This window comes from Neophocaena asiaeorientalis, unplaced genomic scaffold (assembly GCF_003031525.2).
Source record: "Neophocaena asiaeorientalis asiaeorientalis breed wild unplaced genomic scaffold, Neophocaena_asiaeorientalis_V1.1 scaffold85, whole genome shotgun sequence".
In the NCBI taxonomy this organism is placed as follows: domain Eukaryota; kingdom Metazoa; phylum Chordata; class Mammalia; order Artiodactyla; family Phocoenidae; genus Neophocaena; species Neophocaena asiaeorientalis.
Genome location: NW_020174301.1, coordinates 9,423,568 through 9,446,897, shown reverse-complemented (window position 1 = coordinate 9,446,897; position 23,330 = coordinate 9,423,568). Strand labels below are relative to the sequence as shown.

The window sequence follows — 23,330 nt, the reverse complement described above, 5'->3', positions numbered from 1 at the left end:
CAGCTTTTAGTTTTATTGATCTTTGCTATTGTTTTCTTTGTTTCTATTTCATTTATTTCTGCTCTGATCTTTATGATTTCTTTCCTTCTACTAACTTTTTTTGTTTGTTAGTCTTTCTCTAGTTCCTTTAGGTGTTAAGGTTAGATATGGGTCTTGTTTTTGTATCCATTCAGCCAGTCTATGTCTTTTGGTTGCAGCATTTAATCCATTCACGTTTAAGGTAATTATCGATATGTATGTTCCTATTACCATTTTAATTGTTTTGGGTTTATTTTTGTAGGTCCTTTTCTTCTCGTGTTTCCCACTTAGAGAAGTTCCTTTAGCATTTGTTGTAGGGTGGTTTGGTGGTGCTGAATTCTCTTAGCTTCTACTTGTCTGTAAAGGTTTAGATTTCTCCATTGAATCTGAATGAGATCCTTGCCAGGTAGAGTGATCTTGGTTTTAGGTTCTTCCCTTTCATCACTTTAAATATGCTTGTAGAGTTTCTGCTGAGAAATCAGCTGTTAACCTTATGGGAGTTTCCTTGTATGTTATGTGTCATTTTTCCCTTGCTGCTTTCAATAATTTTTCTTTGTCTTTAATTTTTGCCAGTTTGATTACTATGTGTCTTGGCGTGTTTCTCCTTGGGTTTATTCTGCCTGGGACTCTGTGTGCTTCCTGGACTTGGGTGGCTATTTCCTTTCCCATGTTAAGGAAGTTTACAATTATAATCTCTTCATATATTTTCTCAGGTCCTTTCTCACTCTCTTCTTCTTCTGGGACCCCTATAATGCAAATGTTTTTGCATTTAATGTTGTCCCAGAAGTCTCTTAGGCTGTCTTCATTTCTTTTCATTCTTTTTTCTTTATTCTGTTCCGCAGCAGTGATTTCCGCCATTCTGTCTTCCAGGTCACTTATCCGTTCTTCTGCCCCAGTTATTCTGCTATTGATTCCTTCTAGTGTGTTTTTCATTTCAGTTATCGTATTGTTCATCTCTGCTTGTTTGTTAATTCTTCTAGGTCTTTGTTAAACACTTCTGGCATCTTCTCGATCTTTCCTCCATTCTTTTTCTGAGGTCCTCGATCATCTTTACTGTCATTATTCTGAATTCTTTTTCTGCAGCATTGCCTGTCTCCACTTCATTTAGTTGTTTTTCTGGGGTTTTATCTTTTTCCTTCATCTGGTACGTAGCCCTCTGCCTTTTCATCTTGTCTATCTTTCTGTGAATGTGGTTTTTGTTCCACAGGCTGCAGGGTTGTAGCTCTTCTTGGTGCTTCTGTCTGCCCTCTGCTGGATGAGGCTGTTGAAGAGGCTTATGCAAGTTTCCTTATGGGAGGGACTGGTGGTGGGTAGAGCTGGCTGTTGCTCTGGTGGGCAGAGCTCAGTAAAAGTTTAATCTGCTTGTCTGTTGATGGGTGGGGCTGGGTTCCCTCCCTGTTGGTTGTTTGGCCTGAAGCGACCCAGCACTGGAGCCTACCTGGGCTCTTTGGTGGCGCTAATGGCAGACTCTGGGAGGGCTCACACCAAGGAGTACTTTGCAGAACTTCTGCTGCCAGTGTCCTTGTCCTCACGGTGAGCCACAGCCACCCCCCGCCTCTGCACAGGACCCTCCAACACTAGCAGGTAGGTCTGGTTCAGTCTCCCCTGGGGTCACTGCTCCTTACCCCTGGGTCCAGATGCACACACTACTTTGTTCCCCTCCAGAGTGGAGTCTGTTTTTCCCAGTCCTGTCGAAGTCCTGCAATCAAACGCCTCTAGCCTTCAAAGTCTGATTCTCTGGGAATTCCTCCTCCCACTGCCAGACCCCCAGGTTGGGAAGCCTGACGTGGGGCTCAGAACCTTCACTCCAGTGGGTGGACTTCTGTGGTCTAAGTGTTCTCCAGTCTGTGAGTCACCCACCCAGCAGTTACGGGACTTGATGTTACTGATTGTGCCCCTCCTACCGTCTCACTGTGGCTTCCCCTTTGTCTTTGGATGTGGGGCATCTTTTTTGGCGAGTTCCAGTGTCTTCCTGTCGATGATTGTTCAGCCGTTAGTTGTGATTCAGGTGTTCTCGCAAGAGGGAGTGAGCACGTGTCCATCTACTCCACCGTCTGAACCAATCTCTCTCATTCCCTAGGTTTTCTTTTTAATGGTTTTGTAGGCTGCTGTTTGCCCCAGCTGTTACCCAATGTCTGGGATGGCTAAGGTGGTCAGTAGTTGCTTCTGATTACTTTTGATAAACTCTCTGGGGGAATGGGCTACTCACAGTGGGCAAGTGCCACGTCAGGTTAAATACAGACAGGCTTGCAGATGGATTCTTCCTGGGAGCCACTAGACAGTCAGATAACAACAGTTCTCTGCGGATGGCGCTTTGACAGCTCCAGCCCCACAGCCCTCTCCAGTGGTTGCCAGGCTGGCTGTTTTCAGGGCTGCTTGGAGGTGGGTAGAGGAATAGGGCAAATTTAAATGCCTCAAAGCTCACTGTTCTTCCTATCTTTCTTGAAAAAATGCTCCCCGAATTGTTTCGAGCATCTGGTTAATGTGTAGAGTTTTGAAGAAGCTGATTTTGATCATTTTTGCCTGTGTTCTTGTTCCCTTTAATGGTGGTGAGGATTTTCAGAGGTCCTTACTTGGCAGTTTTTGCTGACGTCTCTCTTCCCTGTGTTTAAAGGCATCATGTTTGCTATGCACGTTGCTGGCTTTTATCTGTTTGCCTGGTATTCTCAAATGAATCTTGAGTTTTGTTACTTTGTTTAGAGTACTTTCCTCAGTGGTATAACTTATGTGTAAAGTTTGGTTTTCAGTCCTTTTACCCATATTATTACCTCATTTGTCTAAGATGCAGGGTGACTTCCTCATTTTCACATCAGGCAAGGCACCATGTTACCTTCCTTTTCCCTACAAAATGCAAATGTCATTTCCTCATAAGGAATAATTCTAAAGTTCATTTACTGTTTGATAAAGGCAGTCGAAGATGACTTTGTGGAGATGCGCAAGAACGATCCTCAGAGCATCACTGCCGATGATCTCCACCAGTTGCTCATTGTAGCTCGGTGAGTGTACATGTTCACGATTGCCTTTTCATTGAGCTGTAGATAAATCTGCTTACTTAGGGTAACTGAGGCAGACTTAGAAAAATGGAAATGAACTTCTTCCTTCTAAAAATCCCTTGTGGAATGACTCATTGAGAGGGAATCAGTGGCCAGGGATCACCTCAGGGGACCAGGCATGCTCCCTGTTCTCCACACTTCAAAGAGGGAATCACCCTCCAAATATGAGAAAGTGTTCCTTTGTAGAAGTCTAACTTGGTTGTTGAGTTCTGTAGTTACCAGATGGTCTTGTCTCCCACAACAGTATTTAAAAAAACTTACAAACCAGTAGATCTTAAAAAAAAAATAGTCATTATTCTAGGTCTAGACTTAAATTTGTTTCTGTATTTCAAACCAGGTTTCTGTCTCTCAGTGCTGGTCAGACAACACTGTCAAGAGAACGATGGCTAAGAGCAAAGCAGCTAGAGTCTTTAAGAAGAACCAGGCTTCAACAGCAGAAATGTGTGAATGGAAATGAACTTTGAAGGTACTGACATCTATGAAAGAGTAATGGGCGAATCGTAGCCACATTATTAAAATTCAAATATCATTTATACCACACTGTTTTGTAGATAATTTGTATCAAAAGAAAAAACCAATGTCTTTTCCTGAAATCACACCTGGTAACATCTAAAGTTTATATAATATTCAGTAAAGGCTTTTTCCTTGCTGATTTTACGGAGCTTTTGAAGTTTGTTTTATAATTATATAAATTAGTAATGTACAAAATTGTATTTGATATTAAAAGTTTAATATTGATAATGTTGCTGATTATACCTAATTTCCTTAGTTTCCTTAGCTTCAGCTAAGTCATAGGCCAGACTCTGTTGAAATGCTAACATCAACATCATTTGAAGAAAATTGTTGCAATTCCAAAGTCAGAGGAATTGTTCACTTCAGATTTTTATGTCTTTCCAATGAACAGTGGGTGTGAATGTGTACAGTGGTCCAAGTTTGGGGAATGGAGCATACTTGCCATAATTCACATGATCATGTGAAATTCTATAATATTATCTCGCAGACATCTGACCACAGCTTTTTTCCATTTAACAGTTAACAACATGCAAAACAAGTCTTTAAATGGCAGTGGTTCCCAGACGTTTTGGGTTTCATGGACCAGTAATACTTCTAAAAATTGTGGGGATTGACAGAATTGCCAATTTATTTTGCCAAGTAATCTGAAAGAAGTCACTGTATTATCACCCTTTTTTTTCTTCATAAAAGGACAATCTCAGAACAAGAGATAGTCCTTTAAATGGAATAAATGTAGCTTTTTGAAAAAACACTACATTGTCCTTATTTTTCTCATTTCACTCCAGTGCATTTGGGAACCACTGTTTTATGGACTCGCTTAAGGGAATGCTGTCTGCCCTGTGAAGTTGTTTTGCCCAAATAGGAAGAGGACAAAATTTATTTAACTTTTTAAAAAATGCCTTCTTTAGAAAAAAATGGTTTTTAATTCTTTTCCTTAATAAATGTCATTTAGTTGCTGTGATTACATTGGATTTTGCACTTTTTATATAAATTTATCAATTAGTTCCAGATGTATTAAATGAACTAATATTATCTCCTAGTCCAGGAATGCCCTGATAAAACTGTATTGTAGGTAGGTTTTCCCCAGACAAATTAGTTTTAATACAAATTTTCAAAGGAATAAAAATATTATCCATAGCTAGAAAGCGAATTGATACAGTATAGTAGTATAAGTGGCATCAAGAATCTTTGAAAAGGTTAGAACACTACTTTTAAGCTATCACTGGTTATATATAAAGATTAGTTTCTCTTAGTAACTTACTTAGTCGGAAACATTAGAAATCAGTTAAATGATTAAATTCTGCACCCCCTGGCCCCCAAGGCCTAAAGTGACATTGCTAACCAAGAAAACAGGGTCAGCCTTGAAAATGGAGGAGTTTATTATGCCTCATGAACTGAAGTGAAAATTACTAGTTGTTTAACTTTTCCTAAACTCAAATCTATTTTTATAAACTAATGTAAATAATCTGTTTATATTTAGAATTCTAACTGGTTTTCATTTTTATAACTGGTAGACTAGACCTTCCTTAAACTTTTAGAAATAAAGGCTCAACTGGATTTGTGGGAATAAAATTCAACAGAGTAGATGAGTTACTGTGTGTTTATTGTGCCAGTGTGAATTGTAATTTACCAAAGAGAAGTACATAATTTGCTTGGTCTTACAGAGAAGTTCCCCTGAAAGGAAAACCCTTTCAAATAAATAAAACTTCCTAAATTACTAGTACTTTGGGCTGTTTTTCATGAATTATGAGACTCACCCCATGTGATCTTCTGTGTGGAAAACCATTACCAGACGTAAACTTCAGTATGAGAGGTGGTGCAGCACGGCGTCCTCCCTCTGAAGTCCCATTCAGGTAAGAGATTAGTACTCTGGGCTTCAGAAATCCTTTTCTCCTTGGACAGTGAAGTTTGTTGTTCTAATGCAATGTTAATCCTATTTGAAGCACCGGGAAACTGAACAGACATCTATATATTATCACCTTGATTGAGATTAAATTTTAGTTTTAAAATTAATTTTAATTAACTTAATTTTAATTCCTTTAGTTTTCAAAAATCTCTTTGGAACTAATTTCTTTGGAGCTTAAAAACACATACTTTTATTACCTGACCTTGACTTTATTTTCTCTCATGTTGTAGGACATCTAATAGTTTCAAGAAAAGGTGGTAAGAGAAAAAAGCATTCAGTTTCGATGTTTGGTTTTTAAAATTTGATGGTTTGTGATCCATTTCATCATTTTTAAAGTCATGAAAACACTTCAAAAGAGTAAAGTATTAGGAAAGGCTGGGACCAAGCGTTCAGTTATGGCAAACTTAACCTTGCTTCCAAATTCTTTAGTCTGACATAAAATATCAAACCTTTATCTTCAAAATATTATTCAAGGAATTCTCATAGACATTGTCACTTTAAATTATGATGATATTTTATTTTAAATAGTCACGACATCTGACACTTCAAAAAAGATACCACTGATAAATAACAAAAGTGGAAATATCAAAGTTACAACAGACATAATGTTTAGCTGAGAATCATTTCAACAGAGTAAGGCTCTAAAGATATCAGACAAACCAGTACTTGTTTGGAATAAGGTGTGCAACTTTCTTACTGTATAGGCTTACAGACAAGGCCCCGGTTCCATGTGGTCAAGGTTACAGTCATAAAACCTAAAGTTTTAGCACAGTTGTGCTTCAGATTAAACTTTCAGTAGTTGTGCTCGACTACACAGGATGTTATGGACTGCCCCCTGCAAAAAATTACAACTTGAAAGACTTCTTTCAAACATTACCAGTATCCAATATGTATACGTTCTTAACATTTCTGAAAAGAGAGCAAAATTAATAGGTGCTGGTGTTCACATCTGACAGCTCAGGTTTTATGACTGACAAGTCTTAATGCTCCTAGACTTTGGGGTGTACAAGGTAGCAGTATTTTAAATTTAAGTAGAATGTGGGGAAAATTAGCATCAAATGGGCATTCATTTCTTGACTGTAGCGCCATTAGCCCTCAATTAACTCTTTATAGGGAATGGTTAGGCCATTAAAAACTTAAACCAACAGTTTTTATATTAAAACGCTTCGCCATACTAGTAACACTTTGAAGTCACTAAAAACTAAGTATTTACCTTGTAGAGGAAACACACAGAAATGAACTGACAAACAGAAAAACAAGTTATGAAAAATGCTAATCACCTAAATGGATCCATGTCCACCCTCTGTGTCTACTTCATACATTCTCCCCACCCACCCAACTCCAAAAAATGTTCAGGTTATTACATCCCAAAGTAATCTATTCCTGAATTACTTTTAAAGAGACAAACTGCTCTGTAGTGTATAAGCTACTTAGGTCTACATTCTAGGATGACGCACTTCCACTGTCCTAGCTCTCAAATTTGGAAGTCTGCTCAGGTTCAGTCTCCTTTTAAAACCTTTCCAAAATAAACAATTAGAATTTGTGATCCCTAGATTCAAAGACAGTACAGGTTATATGACACCTTTTTTTGGATTAAATAAAAGCCAACAGGATTCTGTGTGGCTAAAAACTAAATCTGAATTATTCGTGTCTGGCATTGAGTAAACATATTTTTAAGTTCATTCTGCTGGACTTCATTAACTCCTTCAGGTTCTGCAGGGCTCTTCTGAACCTTTGCCACTGCAAAGCTTATCCCCTGGGTTAATCCAGCTTGGGTAATAGTAGCAACCTGGACCATGGAACTTCGAATCTTTGCAAAGGGAGAGACTGCTCTGCTGCTACAGCTCTCTGAAGGAGAAGGAGTTACGTGAAGCCCTCTCTCGAGTTCAAGTGTGCCAGATTCAGAGCCGGGGGTCTTTTGAGATACAACTGAATGCACTGGTTCAACTGACAAAAGCTGTGGGCCTGCTGCAGAAAAAGACACATCTAACTGAGATGGTCGAGAAGGTATCTGTTCCGCTGATTCAAATTGAGTGTCTTCGTTAGAAACTTGATTGGTCACGTGATTTCCTTCCCCACTAGCCTGCTGAGAAACAGACCTGGTTTCTGACAGCTGGCTCATTTTGTTTTGTGCATCGTGAACAAATCTGTGGCAATAAATATCCACGGGCTTGGCAAAGCCAGTCAATGTGTGTATGTTGTCAGCAGAAGGACTTTTCTTCTGAGAAGACTCACAGCCTTTTCCAGGCCCACTTTCATGAGCAAGGGTAACCTCTGAAGGAACATGAACGCTAATATCAGTGCTGCTCATAGACTGGGATCGACTGCCTAATTGAGGTACTGAAGCAATAATACCACAACTAGGAAGAACATAGTCTACCGGCCCTACATTCTCTAAAGAGTTAGCTAGCTGCCTGTCTTCATCAGACTTGGAATTTGTAAGGAATTCATCAGAGTGGTATGAGTCATTATCTGAAGACATTTCCCCATCTGACTCTGCCTGGGCTTTACTATCCACCACACTAGTGTTTTCCATGGTTTCAAGACTACTATCTGATTTCCAAAGATTTACTTTTAAGTTTGGTTTCAGAAAGTTAACTTTCATTTCAGGTTTTGTAAAGTTTCCTAGCTTTCGTAGATTGCCAATATTTACATTGGATTTGGTCTGTTTCACTTTTTGATTTAGAGATGAAAATTTGCTCATTAAAAATTTTTTTCCCTGGGCCAAAGAGCCTTGATTTTGAGATCTGATGCCAATGATGTCTTCATGAGGTTTGCTGCTCTTCCTACAAATTAGAAAAGAAAAAAGTTAATTTCCCATGGAGGCCAATTATTAATGTAAGGGAAAACTCTTATTTCAAATGGCCCCAATTTCTTAAAAACAGTACACTGCTAAATGATAAACCCAGATAACCCCTTGGACTTGATGTAAGAACATTAATATCCAATACAAATATGTGAGCTATAGACAATTTTACATACAAAATATCATCATTTCAACATATAATCAGTATTAAGAGATGATTAATCAGGTATCTTAATCTTTCTTAAACTAAGTCTTTGGAACAGCCAATACACAGTATTTTATATTTTACAACAGGGCAGCAGAAGCCTTTGTAAGTGACATTGACGAGTCACCCCCAGGCACCGAATGGAATGGGTGGCCCGGCTGTGTGACTTTAACCCCAAGTTCAGCCATCAGGCCACAGACATCTCCCACATGTGCTGTCATCTTTCTCAAGCAGGCCACCTGGTGCACCGAAGAACCACCCTGTGGAAACACTACATCTGCAATATTTTAATCCTACTTAATGAAGCGCTTCACAGTAATTAGATGAATTACGTTGAGTTCTTGGGCATTCGGGGAGGAGAGGGAGGTAATGGAGGAGGGGAGGGAAGCCTCCTAACGGTAGCCTCAACCTCTGCTTTTGCATTATTCTGACAATAAATGTTTCCAGAAAAACCCCACACCCAAAATTTAGACTAGTCCCATTTCAAAGGCTCCACAGCCATATGTGGTGACTGACTACAATTGGGGGCAGCACAGATCCACCACATCAGCAATCTAAACCACCAGCAAAGGCAACACTAACTATAGACAGGTGTCTACAGCATCTTAACTAAGGTGTCTGCACATCCCAATTCTGCTGAATTCAGGTAGAGCGGGGAGGGGAAAGAACGCCATTTCCTTATGTTTCCTGTGGGCTACCTGGATTTATTTTAGAAGACTTGGGACGTTTAACATAACTGCACTTAGTGTTTTCTTCGCTGGCATCCCTCATGGCTGCTATAAATAAGAAAAAAGTCAGTGCTATTTACCACACGTCTTAGTACACTGGTTCCACACTTGGTCATGCAAGATCACTGGTCATGAGAATATTTCATTAAAATTATGATGTCAAAGAGCTACTTTATAGTGGCTCTTTATAGATTCTATAAAATTTAAATAATCTCAATTAAAAAAAGGAACCACTGAAATAATTATTTCTAACAGAAGACAATTTTCCTCTAGATGACCAAATGACTCTCTTTTCTAGTGGAATGTGGACTTTCAAACCTGCTCATTAGATGGAAAACCCACAGATTTTAAATGTAAAATAATCTGTTTACAGGCATTCTTTTCCAAAATTCAAAAACCTAGTGTTTAAAACATACTGGCTGGTTATTTTCTCAAAAAGTTATTTAAATTTGAACGTTCCCTCTCTTAAGAGTATATTTAAGCGTTTCAAAATGTATCACTTGTGGCCATAATTTATTTTATTTATTATTATTACTATTTTGGCCACGCCGAGCGGCATCCAGGATCTTAGTTCCCTGACCAGGGATCAAACCAGTGGCCCCTTGCAGTGGAGGCACGGAGTCTTTCTTAACCACTGGATCGCCAGGGAAGTCCCATGGCCATAATTTAAACAAAATTATTACTTTCTGATCCACGAAGATATGATACTTCTCCCTCTAAATACTGACACGGTATCATAATGTGATTTCTCTCCCTTTTGCAAATACTTTAAAAGAAGTAAAACTTTAATTTTCTCTGAAGAATAAAGACATTCCTATCCAAAGTAGTATACTTACCTCTCAAGCTTTTTCTCTATTATAGGCACATCTAATCCCATGGCTTGCTTGGTGATCTGCAACATCTCTGCAATGCACTGAAGGGTATCTGAAACCCAAATATAGTTGCTTTCCAGTTTCTCCAAAAACATATATAAAAATTAGCAGTTCTCAGAACTCCAAATGAAATTTGTAGTCTTGTAATTAGATACAAGTTTATTTGTTATAATTTACAGAAAAATGCTACTTGTTCATCACTCCCCTCACTAATTCAAAATGTTCTAAAATTTCAACAGAAGACTAAAGAACAAAAGAACCAAATCAATTGGAATTAAAAGTTTATTCTGAAACCCTCATCTGTCCAAACACTGCTAGATGCTGAGACAACAGCCGTGAACAAGACAGGTGTTGTTTCTGACTGCTATCCATGAGAGGCGTATGTGGTAGGAAAAGCCATGACACCATAAGGCCAAACACACTGAGAATTCCCATAATAGATTCCCTTGCCCCAGACTACATCATCAGTTCAAATAATGTCCCTGTGTTGCTGGGAACAAAGCTGCTATTTCAGGATCTCAAATCACAAAGCTATTTTCCTGGATCATTCAGTTGGTACTGGGTATGTACAGTCCCCCAAGTCCCCGTGGGCTTATAAAAGCAGAGAATACTTTCATCTCTCTGCGTTACCTTTTCCATCCTCTTCGGGATTGCGCATTACAGCTCTCAAGGTGTGGAAATAGCCGCTTGCTTCTTTGTATCTGTAGTGCAGTCGCATGCAGGAGAACTTTGCCTTACCAAAAAGAGTGGGTTCAGGACCTGAAGACCCAAATGAATACATGTAAATCTTTTACGTAACATTCACTTTCTTCTGTATCTTCAAAAGACTGACATTCATCAATTATTTAGCATTTTTCTTCATCATCTAAATGAGAGTGCATGCTTATGATTTGGTTTCATGAGATTATAAATAAAAATTCTTCAGTCTCAAATATTTAAACTGTCTCGATCCCAGGGTTAATCTTCACAAGGCAAGTAATGAAAGAAATATAGTTATTATTAGACTATATCCATCACTAATCTCTCAAAATCAGAAGGGAATCCTAAGAAATGTACTACTTAGACTATCCCCTTCTGATTCTAATAAGGTGTTATACCACGTGCTTAAATAATGACCCATTCTTAGAAGAAACAATATTTGCTTTCTATGACTTGGTTAGTATGTTAAAATTTACCTATTTCAATTTTTTCCAGATCTTCTAGACTTAGTCGTTGATACTGGTTTACTTTGTCAACTTCATCATCATAACTAGACAAAGGGAAAGAGAGTAAGAGGAGGATTAAAATCAAAAGCGTATTTGGCTTGTCAGCTGAGGTATAACAGCAACTACTATGCAGTTAAAAATCTTCCACAGCACAATACATTCTGGGGTAAATTAGTTTCTATTTTGACACTAATATATATATATATATACACACACACACATAAATATATAGTTCAACAGCTAAAGGAAAATCAGTTTATACATCTTACACTAAAAGAAATCAAACCAACAAACCTAAAACTTAACCTAAAAGGAGAGAAAAACACATACATATACTGAAGCTATGTATTCCTGATACAGCAGATAAATCTGATATCCAAAATCAAGAATGAGAAATCCATATGATCAGTGCCAATAGGCACCTGGGCCAATGACTGAAAAATGACAGTTCACACAAGGCCAAAAAGAAAGTAAATATATATGTATTTGAAAAAAATAAACCTCAATTCTGGTAAAGCTATGAGGAAGTACTCGTATTTCTGCTAGTGGCATTGTTAACTGGTAGTCTTTCCGGAGACCAATCTTGCAATAAGGCACAGAAGTCATATATTCATCATACCCTTATAATCAGAGAAGTGCACGTGTACACACACAATTATCTGCGCACAGACAGCTGTGTCACTCGTGATAGCAAAAAAGATGGGAGTATTTTAATGCCTAACGATGGGGAAACATTTAACTAAGGTATGGTAATAAAAAACAATGCTATATGGTCATTCACAATAAAAATACGTGGAATACATCAAAACTTGAGCTCTATAGGAAATACTACTAAAAGAACACTTATATAAACACACTGATTATAAAGCACTTTCAAACCGAAGTCAGAGTGATGTAACAATTATGTAAGGTAAACGGGTTCAGTGAAATTTCTTAAAATACATAAAACTAGATTCTTAACTTTTTTGTGTTACAAATTCTAAAAAGGAAATTTACTCGCATTAAAAAATAAAAAGTAAAAGCTTTAAATCAATAAGCAACTTACTAGGCCACGTAGTAGGCAGAGTTAGAAAGCAGTAACAGCACATCCACATCTCTGTGAGTAGCATCAATGAGGCTAAACAAACATGACACAGGGAATTAAATATTTTTGTTTTCATTTACCTTTTTTTCTACAGCAGATCCACTTATGATAAAAGATTGGAGGGGCTGGGGTGGGGAAAAGAAATCAATCAAGTCCTACTTCTTCAGTTAAATATATACAATCTATCCATCTGGAAATTAAAAAAAACCGAAAAACCAAGAACCCAGTTTAGGAAGGTGGTGGGGTAGGTGAAGGAAAGGACTGGAGCTGAGAAGAGGTCCCTTCTCAGAGAGATGGCCAAGGAGGAGAGAGTGCTCAGGGGAAATGGGATAATGGGGGCGGGGGACTGGATGATGGTAGAGGGGGTAAGGGTTGGTAAGAAAGGAAAATGTGAGGCTGAGAAAAGAGAAATTGTCTAGATCATCTCACATGACCTTCAAAATGACACTGCACATTTAGGGTATTTTTACACTCATGTAGAATGCATCCTTTGAAAGAACTTTACGTAAATGTAGTGTTTATGTGCAAAAATGGAACCCAGCCCAAACTACTTTGCATTTTTCTTACTACAGATTTACTCAGCTTTTAAGGAATGAGTAAACATTTCTTTATTCTAAGTCCATTTTGCCACATTTTATTTCCACTCTAAAGTCAAGTATCAGAATAAGGGATTAACCATTAAACCAAATACTAATTTTTTAAAAAAGGTCAACACAGAAAATCTATACATAGTCAACAGATAACACGGGCAGAATCCGAACTCAAACTTTCATCTATTAAAACAGCATTTCCAATCAAAAGGTGAAATTAATCCACGCCTCTTATACTGTTCCTCAAAATTCCACTGTTGGAGTGGATATTTCTACCTTAGAATTTCATAGCTATTTGCAAAGACTTACCAAATGCTACTGAAAAACAAATGGAAAACAGGAGGGAGAAAAAATCACTTGTAGATGGAGTTTAAGTCACGTACATAATCTGCGTAAGAATGAGGTCACTCTTTAACAGGTACTGCAGAGATCTTTACCAAGATCTTCCAGTGCAGGGTTTTACCTCGGCAGCACGTTGCTGCAGCGTTAACAATAACAGCCTTAATCTAAAATAACAAACTGACCTCAATTTTCACCAAAAATATGCCCCCAAAATACAACTAATTAGGTCAGAAGCCAGAACCCAATGAATACACAGACTGATCCAAAATATGAGCAATAACCAACCAACGGTAAAGAAAAAACTACAAATTCTGTGATTTTGGCAGAGGCTCACTTGAGAACAGACTAATGACGTAAAACGTAATTTAGTCATGCGCGTTGGTACTTACGTGCACTCTTAAAATTGTCGCTTGAGCCAAGCCATAAAAATTACGTCACGACACGTACTGTAATATGAAATAAATTCTAACCCTACTGATTAGTGTTACTTTATCTTAGTTTCTATGTTGACACTAATATGTACATCGGTCAAACATGATCTCGGTCAAAAGCATCCTGTCCGGACGAAAAGCACTTGGCACGTGACAGACAGTCGAGAAAAATGTCAGCCCTCCCCCCCCCCCCGCATTTTTATCGACGTATAAGCTGCAGTAAATACTTAATTTCCCTCCCCGCCACCCTCCGCCCCACTTAAACAGAAAAAAACCCAGAAAACAGAAAACGCACACTTTTTTTTTTAAAAACACGGACAAGAAAAACAAGAAACCCCGTTTCAGGGCTCCCCGCCCCCGCGCCTGCAGCTGGGAAGCAGCGCTGCACTACTCGCTTTTCTCTTCCCACCAGTCAGGCATCCCCTCCTTCCACACGAAGAACACGAACACCGCCAGCACCACATGCAGCCCCACCACCGCGACAATGGTCGCGTAAAAGCCACTGTCATCAGGCGACATTAACAGGAGGCTTTGGAACAGAAGTAATTTACAGGAAAAATACAACCCCACGGGAACTTTAACCATAAGTCCTGCAAAAAGGAGAAAAATTTTGAAAGTCATCGCCAGGCTGCCGCCTTCGGGCTTGGGCTCGGCGGCGTTGCCGGCGGCACTGCCCGTGGCGTTCGCCTGCCGCTGGGCGGTCGGAGGAGGCCGGTGGGAGCGCGGCATCCCGTCAGTCCGTCCGTCTGTCCGTCCGTCCACGAGTCGAAGCTCAGTCAGAGCCGCTGGCAGCAGAGGTACCACTTGCAGCGACTGCGCTGACTGCGGCAACTGCAGCGCGGCCGCGCCGGGTCACGCCCAGAACCTCAGCCCGCTTCCGCCGCCCGCCTCCTTCGCGGCGCACGCGTAGTGCGCAGGCGTGGCCAGTCCGGCACCGCCCTCGCCGCGAGCAGGGCGGCTTCCCGGGCCGGCGGAGAGGGGCACCGAGGTGGCCGCGGGCTCTGGTCCCCCAGCCCGGCTCCCGTGAGAGCGCACGCACGCCTTTGCGAAGGGCCATCTCTGCTGGCCGGAGGGCTGCTAGCGGGCGGGCTGCAGCGCACCGCACTGTGGTCATGTGCTCTGGGTGTAAGAAAAAGTGAGTCCGAGTGGGACAAAATAAAGAGTTGGCTTTGTGCTGATGCTGAAGAGCACCTGGACGGTACCGCCGATTTCCCGTCACATTAAAGATTCCTCCCCCGGCCGCAGCGCGCCAGCCGGCGCTTATCAGCTGTCATTCAAGTCAGCTTTCCTTGCAGCCGCTGCGGCTGCTTGGAAGGGAAAGGACACAGAACGGGCCGAGAGGTCTGATCTGTATGCGCCAGGGGTTGTCCGCGGGGAACAAACTGAGCTGTGCTCAATGTTTAACAGAAAAAGGCTCGGGGCCGGGGGTGGGCACCGGGTAAACACGAAGGAGGGCAGAAACCAAGCAAACGGCACAAAGCTGTGCTGGACAGTTCCTGCTGGGGTGCTGGGAGGTAAAGAAAAAGGGAACGGCAGCCATTCTTGCTGAGCTGCGCAGGACGGAGCATTTGTAACTTTTTCTGCCAGGTATTTAAACAGGGCGGTGATTGCAGTGAAGTGAGTGAGGCACTGGTCCCTGGTGCAAAATTTAAGGGGATGCCAAAAAACCTCAGCCATCAAGGTAAGTTTTTAGTGCAATATTTTTAAAAAAATCAAAATTAATGCAAACATATCATGATATAACATCAACATTTCCAATAAAGATAGGATCTGACCCTGCAACCTGTACAACCCTGTCTCACTTGCCTCACCCTAATCCTAGCCCTGGTTCCTGTAAAACTTTATTTACAAAAACATGTAGCCCAATTCAACAAGAAGACACACAACCCAATTTTTTAAATGAGCAAAGGATTTGAATAGACATTTTTCTAAGGAAGACAAACAAATGCCCACCAAGCACAAGAAAAAAAAAATGCTCAACATCACGTGTCACTAGGGAAACACAAATCAAAACCACGATGTGATACTCCTTTACACCCCTAGGATGACTACAGTAAAACACCATGGAAAACAAGTGTCGGTGAGGACATGGAAAGACCGGAACCCTCCTACATCACTAGTAGGAATGTAAAATGGTGCAGCCACTGTGGAAAATAGTTTGGTGGTTTCTCAGAAGTTACTCATTGAATTATATGTGGCCTGGCAATTTCCCCTCCTAGGTATACACCCAAAAGAAAAACAGGTGCGCAAACAAAAACGTGTATGTGAGTATTCACAGCATCACTATTTACAACAGAATAGCCAGAAGGTGGAAACATAAATGCCCAAAGGAAGAGTGAATAAACAAAATGCGGTCTATCCATACAACGAAATACTATTCAGCCATAAAAAGGAATGAAGTTCTGATACATGCCACAATGCCCATGAGCCATGAAAATATTATGCTAAGTGAATGAAGCCAGTCACAAAGGCTACATATTACATGATTACATTTATATAAAGTGTCCAGAATACACGAGTCCAGAGAGAAGTATCAATAGATTAGTGGCTGCTTAGGGAGTGAGGGTGGGGATAGAGTATGCGGATTCTCTTTGTGGTGATAAAAATGTTCTAAAACTGACCAAAGTGATGGTTGCACAACTCTGAATATTCTAAAAGCCACTGAACTGTACGCTTTAAATGGGCGAATTGTATGCTATATGAATAACATCTTGATAAAGGTGTTTTTAAAAACCACACACACAGCATGAGGCAGACAGGTGCTGACTGCTGAAGCCTCCAAGCTCAAGGGGCTGAACTCACCGCTGGCTGTCTGGGGACCTATGCCCCCAAAGCCATTCCCACAGCTACCTCTTGCTGTCCTCCACCAGGGGCTGCCTGTTCTGGGTCCACATCCCTGGCTCAGTAGACGGACTGTACAAAGGCTCTATAGCAAACTCAGAGAGCCAAAGAGCAGGTTTCCAAACATCTCCCTTCAAGAGAAAGGGAAAACTATCCACCATCTGGAAAATCTTTACGCCTTGCAAATGCAGATAAATACCAGTAGCAAATTTAAAGCAATCTTAGCAGTGTTAGAAAGGATGATAACCACAAAGTATCTCTAATAAGAAGGACAGTTCTTGGGACTTCCCTGGTGGTGCAGTGGTTAAGAATCCGCCTGCCAATGCAGGGCACATGGGTTTGAGCCCTGGTCCGGGAAGATCCCACATGCCCCAAAGCAACTAAGTCCGTGTGCCGCAACTGCTGAGCCTGCGCTCTAGAGCCCGTGAGGCACAACTACTGAAGCCCGCGTGCCTAGAGCCCGCGCTCTACAACAAGAGAAGCCACCCAATGAGAAGCCTGCACACCGCAATGAAGAGTAGCCCCCACTCGCTAGAACTAGAGAAAAGCCTGCACGCAGCAACGAAGACCCAACGCAGGCAAAAATAAAAATAATTAAAAAAAAAAACACTTGATCTAAGGAAAATGATATTGACAATCACAACACCTTCAAAAAAGTGAAGTGCAAAGTTGAAACTCAAGCAAAATGCAGATGTGATACCTGCAGTTATTTCTGAATGGGAATTAAAAGTACTACCTTTTGGGAGTTTTTGTTTGTTTCATGCTGCATTAAGTTTGACTGCTATTTTAAAAACAACAACTAACGTACATGAATAAAAATTTTTTACCAAATGGCTTATAAGAGCACAGAAATTTTCTGCTAAGTTGTGTGAGGAAAACCTCATCTTTTAAGAGTCCAAAAATTGCATCCATACATATAATACTAACTATCAAAGTGAAATAATCCATGGAATTAAAGTCATGGAAGGTCTCCCTATGAAGCTACAGTCAATGTTGCCTTTCGCTCATTTTAATATACGTATACTACCTTGCATCCTATTGTCCTTTCAAGCTTATTTTATGCCCCTTTTATTAAAAACATATGAAATGTAAAATAAAATCTAAATAAACCTTTTATTCTCAGAGCTTGGTCTAGAATTTTCTGAAGTGTTTCTGATTCGTAATATTGAAAATTATAATTTTAGATTTTAGCCTGAAAGCAAGCATTCAATCTGGTGGATAAATTTGGATCCTGCCATTCAGTTGATATTTTAAAGAACCACTTGAAACTGGATGCTTTTTGTTTAAAAAAGAACGTTAAGTATTAGTTGCCCTATTTATTTTATGAAAGACCAGGACCACTTTACAACCCAAAGTAAACCTGTGGGTACGCTCAGTTTTGTGCATTAATACAATAAACCTAGATTCTGGGGCATGGAGTGGGGTTGGGGGCAGGGGAGAACTCAAGAAACAAGCTTGAACTGTAGTTTCACCATTTGGGTTTTTAAAAAATCAAATATTGCTAGTGCCCCCTTAATTTTACGGCCAAGGTGAGTATCTTAGCTTGCCTTAGTACCAGCCGTGTATTTGAGAACTGCTATGAACTACGCATCCATGCCCACAGCTCTATGGACAATTGCTAGCAATAATTAGGACAACTTAACAACATCAGAAAGCACATTAGTTACCAGGACACCACTCCAACTCACCTGGGGTCACAGTCAATGAGGGCCCAGCCCCCATGGAACTTTTCGTTATCAGGCAGCAGTAACTTCATGTAACTTTGTAAGAGCTGACTAATTAGTTCCTGGTGGCTTCTCTGATTTTCCTTATGCAAAGCTTCATGCTCTTTCTCCTTGGTAAATATGGAATAAAGATCTTCTGTCACTGGAATGCCTTGCATCAAATCTAGAGTAGAAAGTGTTAATATCTATCATCTTCTTAGTTTACTAATGCATTTTTAAAAAGCAAAGAGAATACAAGACCTAAAATAATAAGACTCATTAAAAAACATAGGCATAAATCTTTAAAAAATTTTTTTTTGTGGTACGCGGGCCTCTCACTGCTGTGGCCTCTCCCGTTGCGGAGCACAGGCTCCGGACGCGCAGGCTCAGCGGCCATGCCTCACGGGCCCAGCCGCTCCGCGGCATGTGGGATCTTCCCGGACCGGGGCACGAATCCGTGTCCCCTGCATCGGCAGGCGGACTCTCAACCACTGCGCCACCAGGGAAGCCCAGGCATAAATCTTTGTGACCCTGGACTAGGCATGGCTTTTTTTAGATATGAAACTAAAATCACAAGCCACAAAAGAAAAAACATAGTCAAACTGGACACCATCAAAATTAAAAACTTTTGTGTCTCAAAGGACAATGTCATGAAAATTAAAAGGCAACCCACAGAATAGGAGCGAATATTTAAAAATCATCTGTCTGATCAGGGACCTGTATCCAAGAATATATAAAGAATTCCAACAACTCAATAATAAAAAGGCAAATAAGCCAATTTTAAAATGGGCAAAGGAACTGAACAGACAAGCTAACTTCGTCCTGGTACAGCACGCAGCTCAAGGCTTAACAAAACCATTGTAATCCCATTCCCTGTGCTTGTTCGGGACTGTAAGCCTGGAGGAGGCTTCTGGGAGAGATCTGCCAACCACTGACCCTTTCAGGGAGGCAGTAAGCCCAGACTGCTATGGCCCCTCTCTCTTAAACTTGAAAAGGTCCAGCTTCAGGGTTAGGATGAAGCTGATGCGACTGATCGTCAAAATGAGAGAGGAACAGAACGTGCCTCCTCAGTGACGTAACTGAGGCGCTAGATCAACCAAGAGGAAGAAAGGTATCTTCGTTTTCCTTGAATAAACTGCTAAAATCCAATTTTCCTGTCAGCATGCACCCTATGTGTGGCAAATGGACCAAACTGAATCACAGCAGACTTCTCAAGTTCCTAAATTGCCTATGCATAGGCCCTACTATTTCATTTATAATAAATAATCAGGTTAAAAAATAGGATTTATAAAATATTCTTAGAGACCATATGACAAGCTGTTACATTTGATGCGAATCCAGAATACTCTACATTTACTTTAATCCTAAAAGGTAATACTTTCATGAAAATTAAAGTTAAAATATGCCAAGGCATGAATTCCACTGGGCAATCTACCCTCCATTTCTTTTCTTAAATAGTGATAGGAATTGGTTAGGATAATCTCTAAATCTGATACCCTAATACCCTGTTAAATCATGCTTATAAGAAAGGATGCTGTATTTGTCCATAGCAAGAACACATGGTAAACACTATAAGAAGAAAGAAAATCATCTCGTTTTTCTCTCTCAGCCTTGAGTAATGGAAAAACAAATAGAATATGGAGTTTTTAGTCGATGAGGTTTTTAGGGCACCTTATTCCGTACTCCAGGAGCCTCAACCCTGCCTTCTGTTACATGAATAACAAATTGACAAATAAGTATGGAAATGAGCGGTTTCTTTTGCTGCTCCAGCCTAAAAAAACTGTCAAACTCTAATCTTGTAGGGACTTCCTTGCTGGTCCAGTGGTTAAGAATCCACCTTCCAGGGACTTCCCTGGTGGCACAGTGGATAAGACTACACATTTCCAATGCAGGGGGCCCAGGTTCGATCCCTGGTCAGGGAACTAGATCCCATGTGCATGCCACAACTAAGAGTTTGCATTCCACAACTAAGGAGCCTGCACGCTGCAACTAAGGAGCCAGCGAGCCGTAACTAAGGAGCCCACCTGCCACAACAAAGACCCAGTACAACCAAAACAAACAAATAAATATTAAAAAAAAAAAGAATCCGCCTCCCAATGCAGGGGATGTGGGTTCAATCACTGGTGGGGGAACTAAGATCCCACATGCCATGGGGCAACTAAGCCTGCACGCCGCAACTACTTAGCCCACACACCGCAACTAGAGAAGCCCGTGCACCACGACGAAAGATCCTGCATGCCGCAACAAAGGTCCCACATGCTGCAACTAAGACCCAATGCAGCCAAATAAATAAATAAAATATTTTTTAAAAATTCTCATCTCGTAAAAATTTGACTTATTGGGTAAGATGTTCAACACATAGACACAAATATATTATACAACATATGAACTATGTTAATGAAGTTGGTTACTGTAAAAGGTTAGTCACAGAAAGAATAACAAATTTGAGAGAGAGAAAGGCATTTATGTTCCTTACCTATAACGGCTTGCCTATAAGCATCCTTAAATCGATTCAGGTAATACCTATTTGCCGAGTTAACACCATCTTTCATAACTCCTGCTAACTTCCTTTCTCCTGTCCTTGTAAAGTCACCCTGTCAAGGAAAAAGTCACTTTAACAATTTATTCAAGCACAAAAATGTTCCTGAAGTCAATGTGGGCTTTTGATTCAAGACTGGAAATCTATAGGGTTTTATAATTTCCAAATGATGTAATTAAAATATCTACTAGTATTTGACTCGGATCCAAGCATGTCAAACAATTAAACATGCTATCGGTGGCATAAAGTCTCCACAGTTAGATTGTGCCTTAAGGTAAAGCCATTCTTGGCAATCTGTAGAATATCTAGAATTTACAGGTCAAAACTTATTATATAATAAATAAAACAAAAAGATTTTCAAACCTCCAACTGGTATGATATTCAAAACACACATTTCTGATGTGGGAAAATGTAGACAGTTCCCTAGAGCTTATTATAATGGAACTTAACCTGCATATGTGGTTGTGTGTATATATAGAGAGAGCAGAGGTTTCCATACCTTGCTGCACATTACAATCCCTGTAGAATGATCCAATGAAGATTTAATTGTTTTGTTTCTCTTGGTTTTCACAACAAAGGTGTCAGAGCAAGTCCCTAGAGAGGTAGTGACTTAAACTTAAGGCAAGGAAAGCATAGTCTTCCTCCCGCATCCCAACCCCACTATTTCTATCCAAGGCAATCTTGGAAACAAGCCTGGTCCTAAAATTGACAGCTTAGGAAGAACATGTTGCCAATTAGGTCATTCGCAGGAAGTTATTAATTTAGCAACATGAATCTATTATAAAAGAGAGAGACATGAATGCTGCATCCAAAGAATTTTAATATCAAAGGAAAAAAAGTGTTCCTCTTTTTTTTCCAGCTTTGTATAATTGACAAGTATCATTGTATAAGTTTAAGGTGTACAATGTGATGATGTGATATATGTGTGTGTATATATATAGTACTGTTAACTATAGTCACCATACTGTACGTTAGATCCCCAGAACTTATAACTGAAAGTTTGTACTCTTTGACCAATATCTCCCCATTTTCCCCATCCTCTGGTAAGCACCAATCTACTCAATGTTTCTATGAGTCTGACTTTTTAAAATTCCACGTATAAGTGAGATCATGCAGTATCTGTCTTTCTCTGTTTGCCTTATTTCACTTAACATAATGTCCTCAAGGTTCATCCATGTTGCTGCAAATATTAGGATTTTCCTCTTTTTTATGGCTGAATATTCCATTATATATATACACACACATTTTGTATACACACACACACGTTTTCTTTAGCCATTCATCCACCATCAGATACTTAGGTTGTTTCCAGGTCTTGACTATTATGGATAGTGCTACAATGAACACAGGAGTACAGGTATTTCTATGACATACTGATTTCATCTTCTTTGGATATATACTCATAAAGTAAGATTGCTAGATCATATGGTAACTCCATTTTTAATTTTTTGAGGAACTTCCTTACCATTTTCCATAGTGGCTATGCCAATTTACATTCGCACCAACAATGTACAAGGGTTACCTTTTCTCCCAACACTTGTTATCTCGTCTTTTAGATAACACCCATTCCAACAGGTGGGAGGTGATAGCTCACTGTGGTTTTGATTTGCATTTCCCTGATGATTACTGATGTTGAGCACGTTTTTATGTACCTGTTGGCCATTTGTATATCCTCTTTGGAAAAATGGCTGTTCAGATCCTTTGCCTGTTGTAAAATCAGATTATTTGTTTTTTGCTATTGAGTTGCACTAGTTGGTTACATATTTTGAATATTAACCCTTTCTCAGACATATGGCTTGCAAATATTTTCTCCCATTCCATGGGTTGTCTTTTCATTTTGTTGATTATTTATTTTACTATGCAAAAGCTTTTTTTGGATGTAATCCTACTTGTTTATTTTTACTTTTCTTCTTGTGCTTTTGGTGTCATGTCCAAAAAATCATTGCTAAGATCAATGTCATGGAACTTTCCCTATGTTTTCTTGTAGGAGTAAACTAAAGTTTCAGGTTTTACAGTCTTTAATCCATTTCAAGTTAATTTTTGTGAATGGTGTAAGATAGGGGGTCCAGTTTAATTATTTTGCATGTGAATATCCAGTTTCCCAACAGCATTAGTGAAGAGACTATCATTTCCCCATTGAGTATCCTTGGCTCCCTTGTCAAATTATTAGTTGACTGATAGCGTGAGTTTATTTCTGGGCTCTCGGTTCTATTCCATTAGTCTATGTGCCTGTTTTTATGCCAGTACTGTTTTGATTACTACAGCTTTGTGATATAGTTTGAAATCAGGAAGTGGGATATCTCCAGTTTTGTTCTTTCTCAGGATTGCTTTGGCTATTAGGGGTCTCTTGTGGTTCCACGTGAATTTTAGGATTTTTTTTCTATTTTTGTAGAAAATGCCAATGGAATTTTGATAGAGATTATATTGAATCTGGAGATGGCTTTGGGTAATTTTTTTTTTTTTTTTTTTGGTATGCGGGCCTGTCACTGTTGCA

At 39.9% G+C, this 23,330-nt stretch overlaps 2 protein-coding genes across 2 annotated transcripts in view; one reads left to right on the top strand and one right to left on the bottom strand.

Moving 5' to 3' along the window:
* The window catches only part of MCMBP (minichromosome maintenance complex binding protein), a 61,248-nt gene extending 56,913 nt beyond the window's left edge, over positions 1-4,335 (top strand). The window contains exons 16-17 of the mRNA XM_024755928.1: positions 2,926-3,014; positions 3,409-4,335. Of these exons, the coding sequence (XP_024611696.1) occupies positions 2,926-3,014; positions 3,409-3,535 (216 nt within the window). The 3' untranslated portion in view covers positions 3,536-4,335. The remainder of the gene's footprint in view (positions 1-2,925; positions 3,015-3,408) is intronic.
* A 1,651-nt stretch (positions 4,336-5,986) lies between these two features.
* INPP5F (inositol polyphosphate-5-phosphatase F) overlaps positions 5,987-23,330 on the bottom strand; it is a 68,491-nt gene continuing 51,147 nt past the window's right edge. Inside the window, exons 12-18 of the mRNA XM_024755917.1 lie at positions 20,774-20,891; positions 18,283-18,481; positions 12,352-12,423; positions 11,277-11,350; positions 10,732-10,860; positions 10,066-10,153; positions 5,987-8,276 (exon numbers count right to left, since the gene is read on the bottom strand). Coding sequence (XP_024611685.1) covers positions 7,121-8,276; positions 10,066-10,153; positions 10,732-10,860; positions 11,277-11,350; positions 12,352-12,423; positions 18,283-18,481; positions 20,774-20,891 — 1,836 coding nt within the window. The 3' untranslated portion in view covers positions 5,987-7,120. The remainder of the gene's footprint in view (positions 8,277-10,065; positions 10,154-10,731; positions 10,861-11,276; positions 11,351-12,351; positions 12,424-18,282; positions 18,482-20,773; positions 20,892-23,330) is intronic.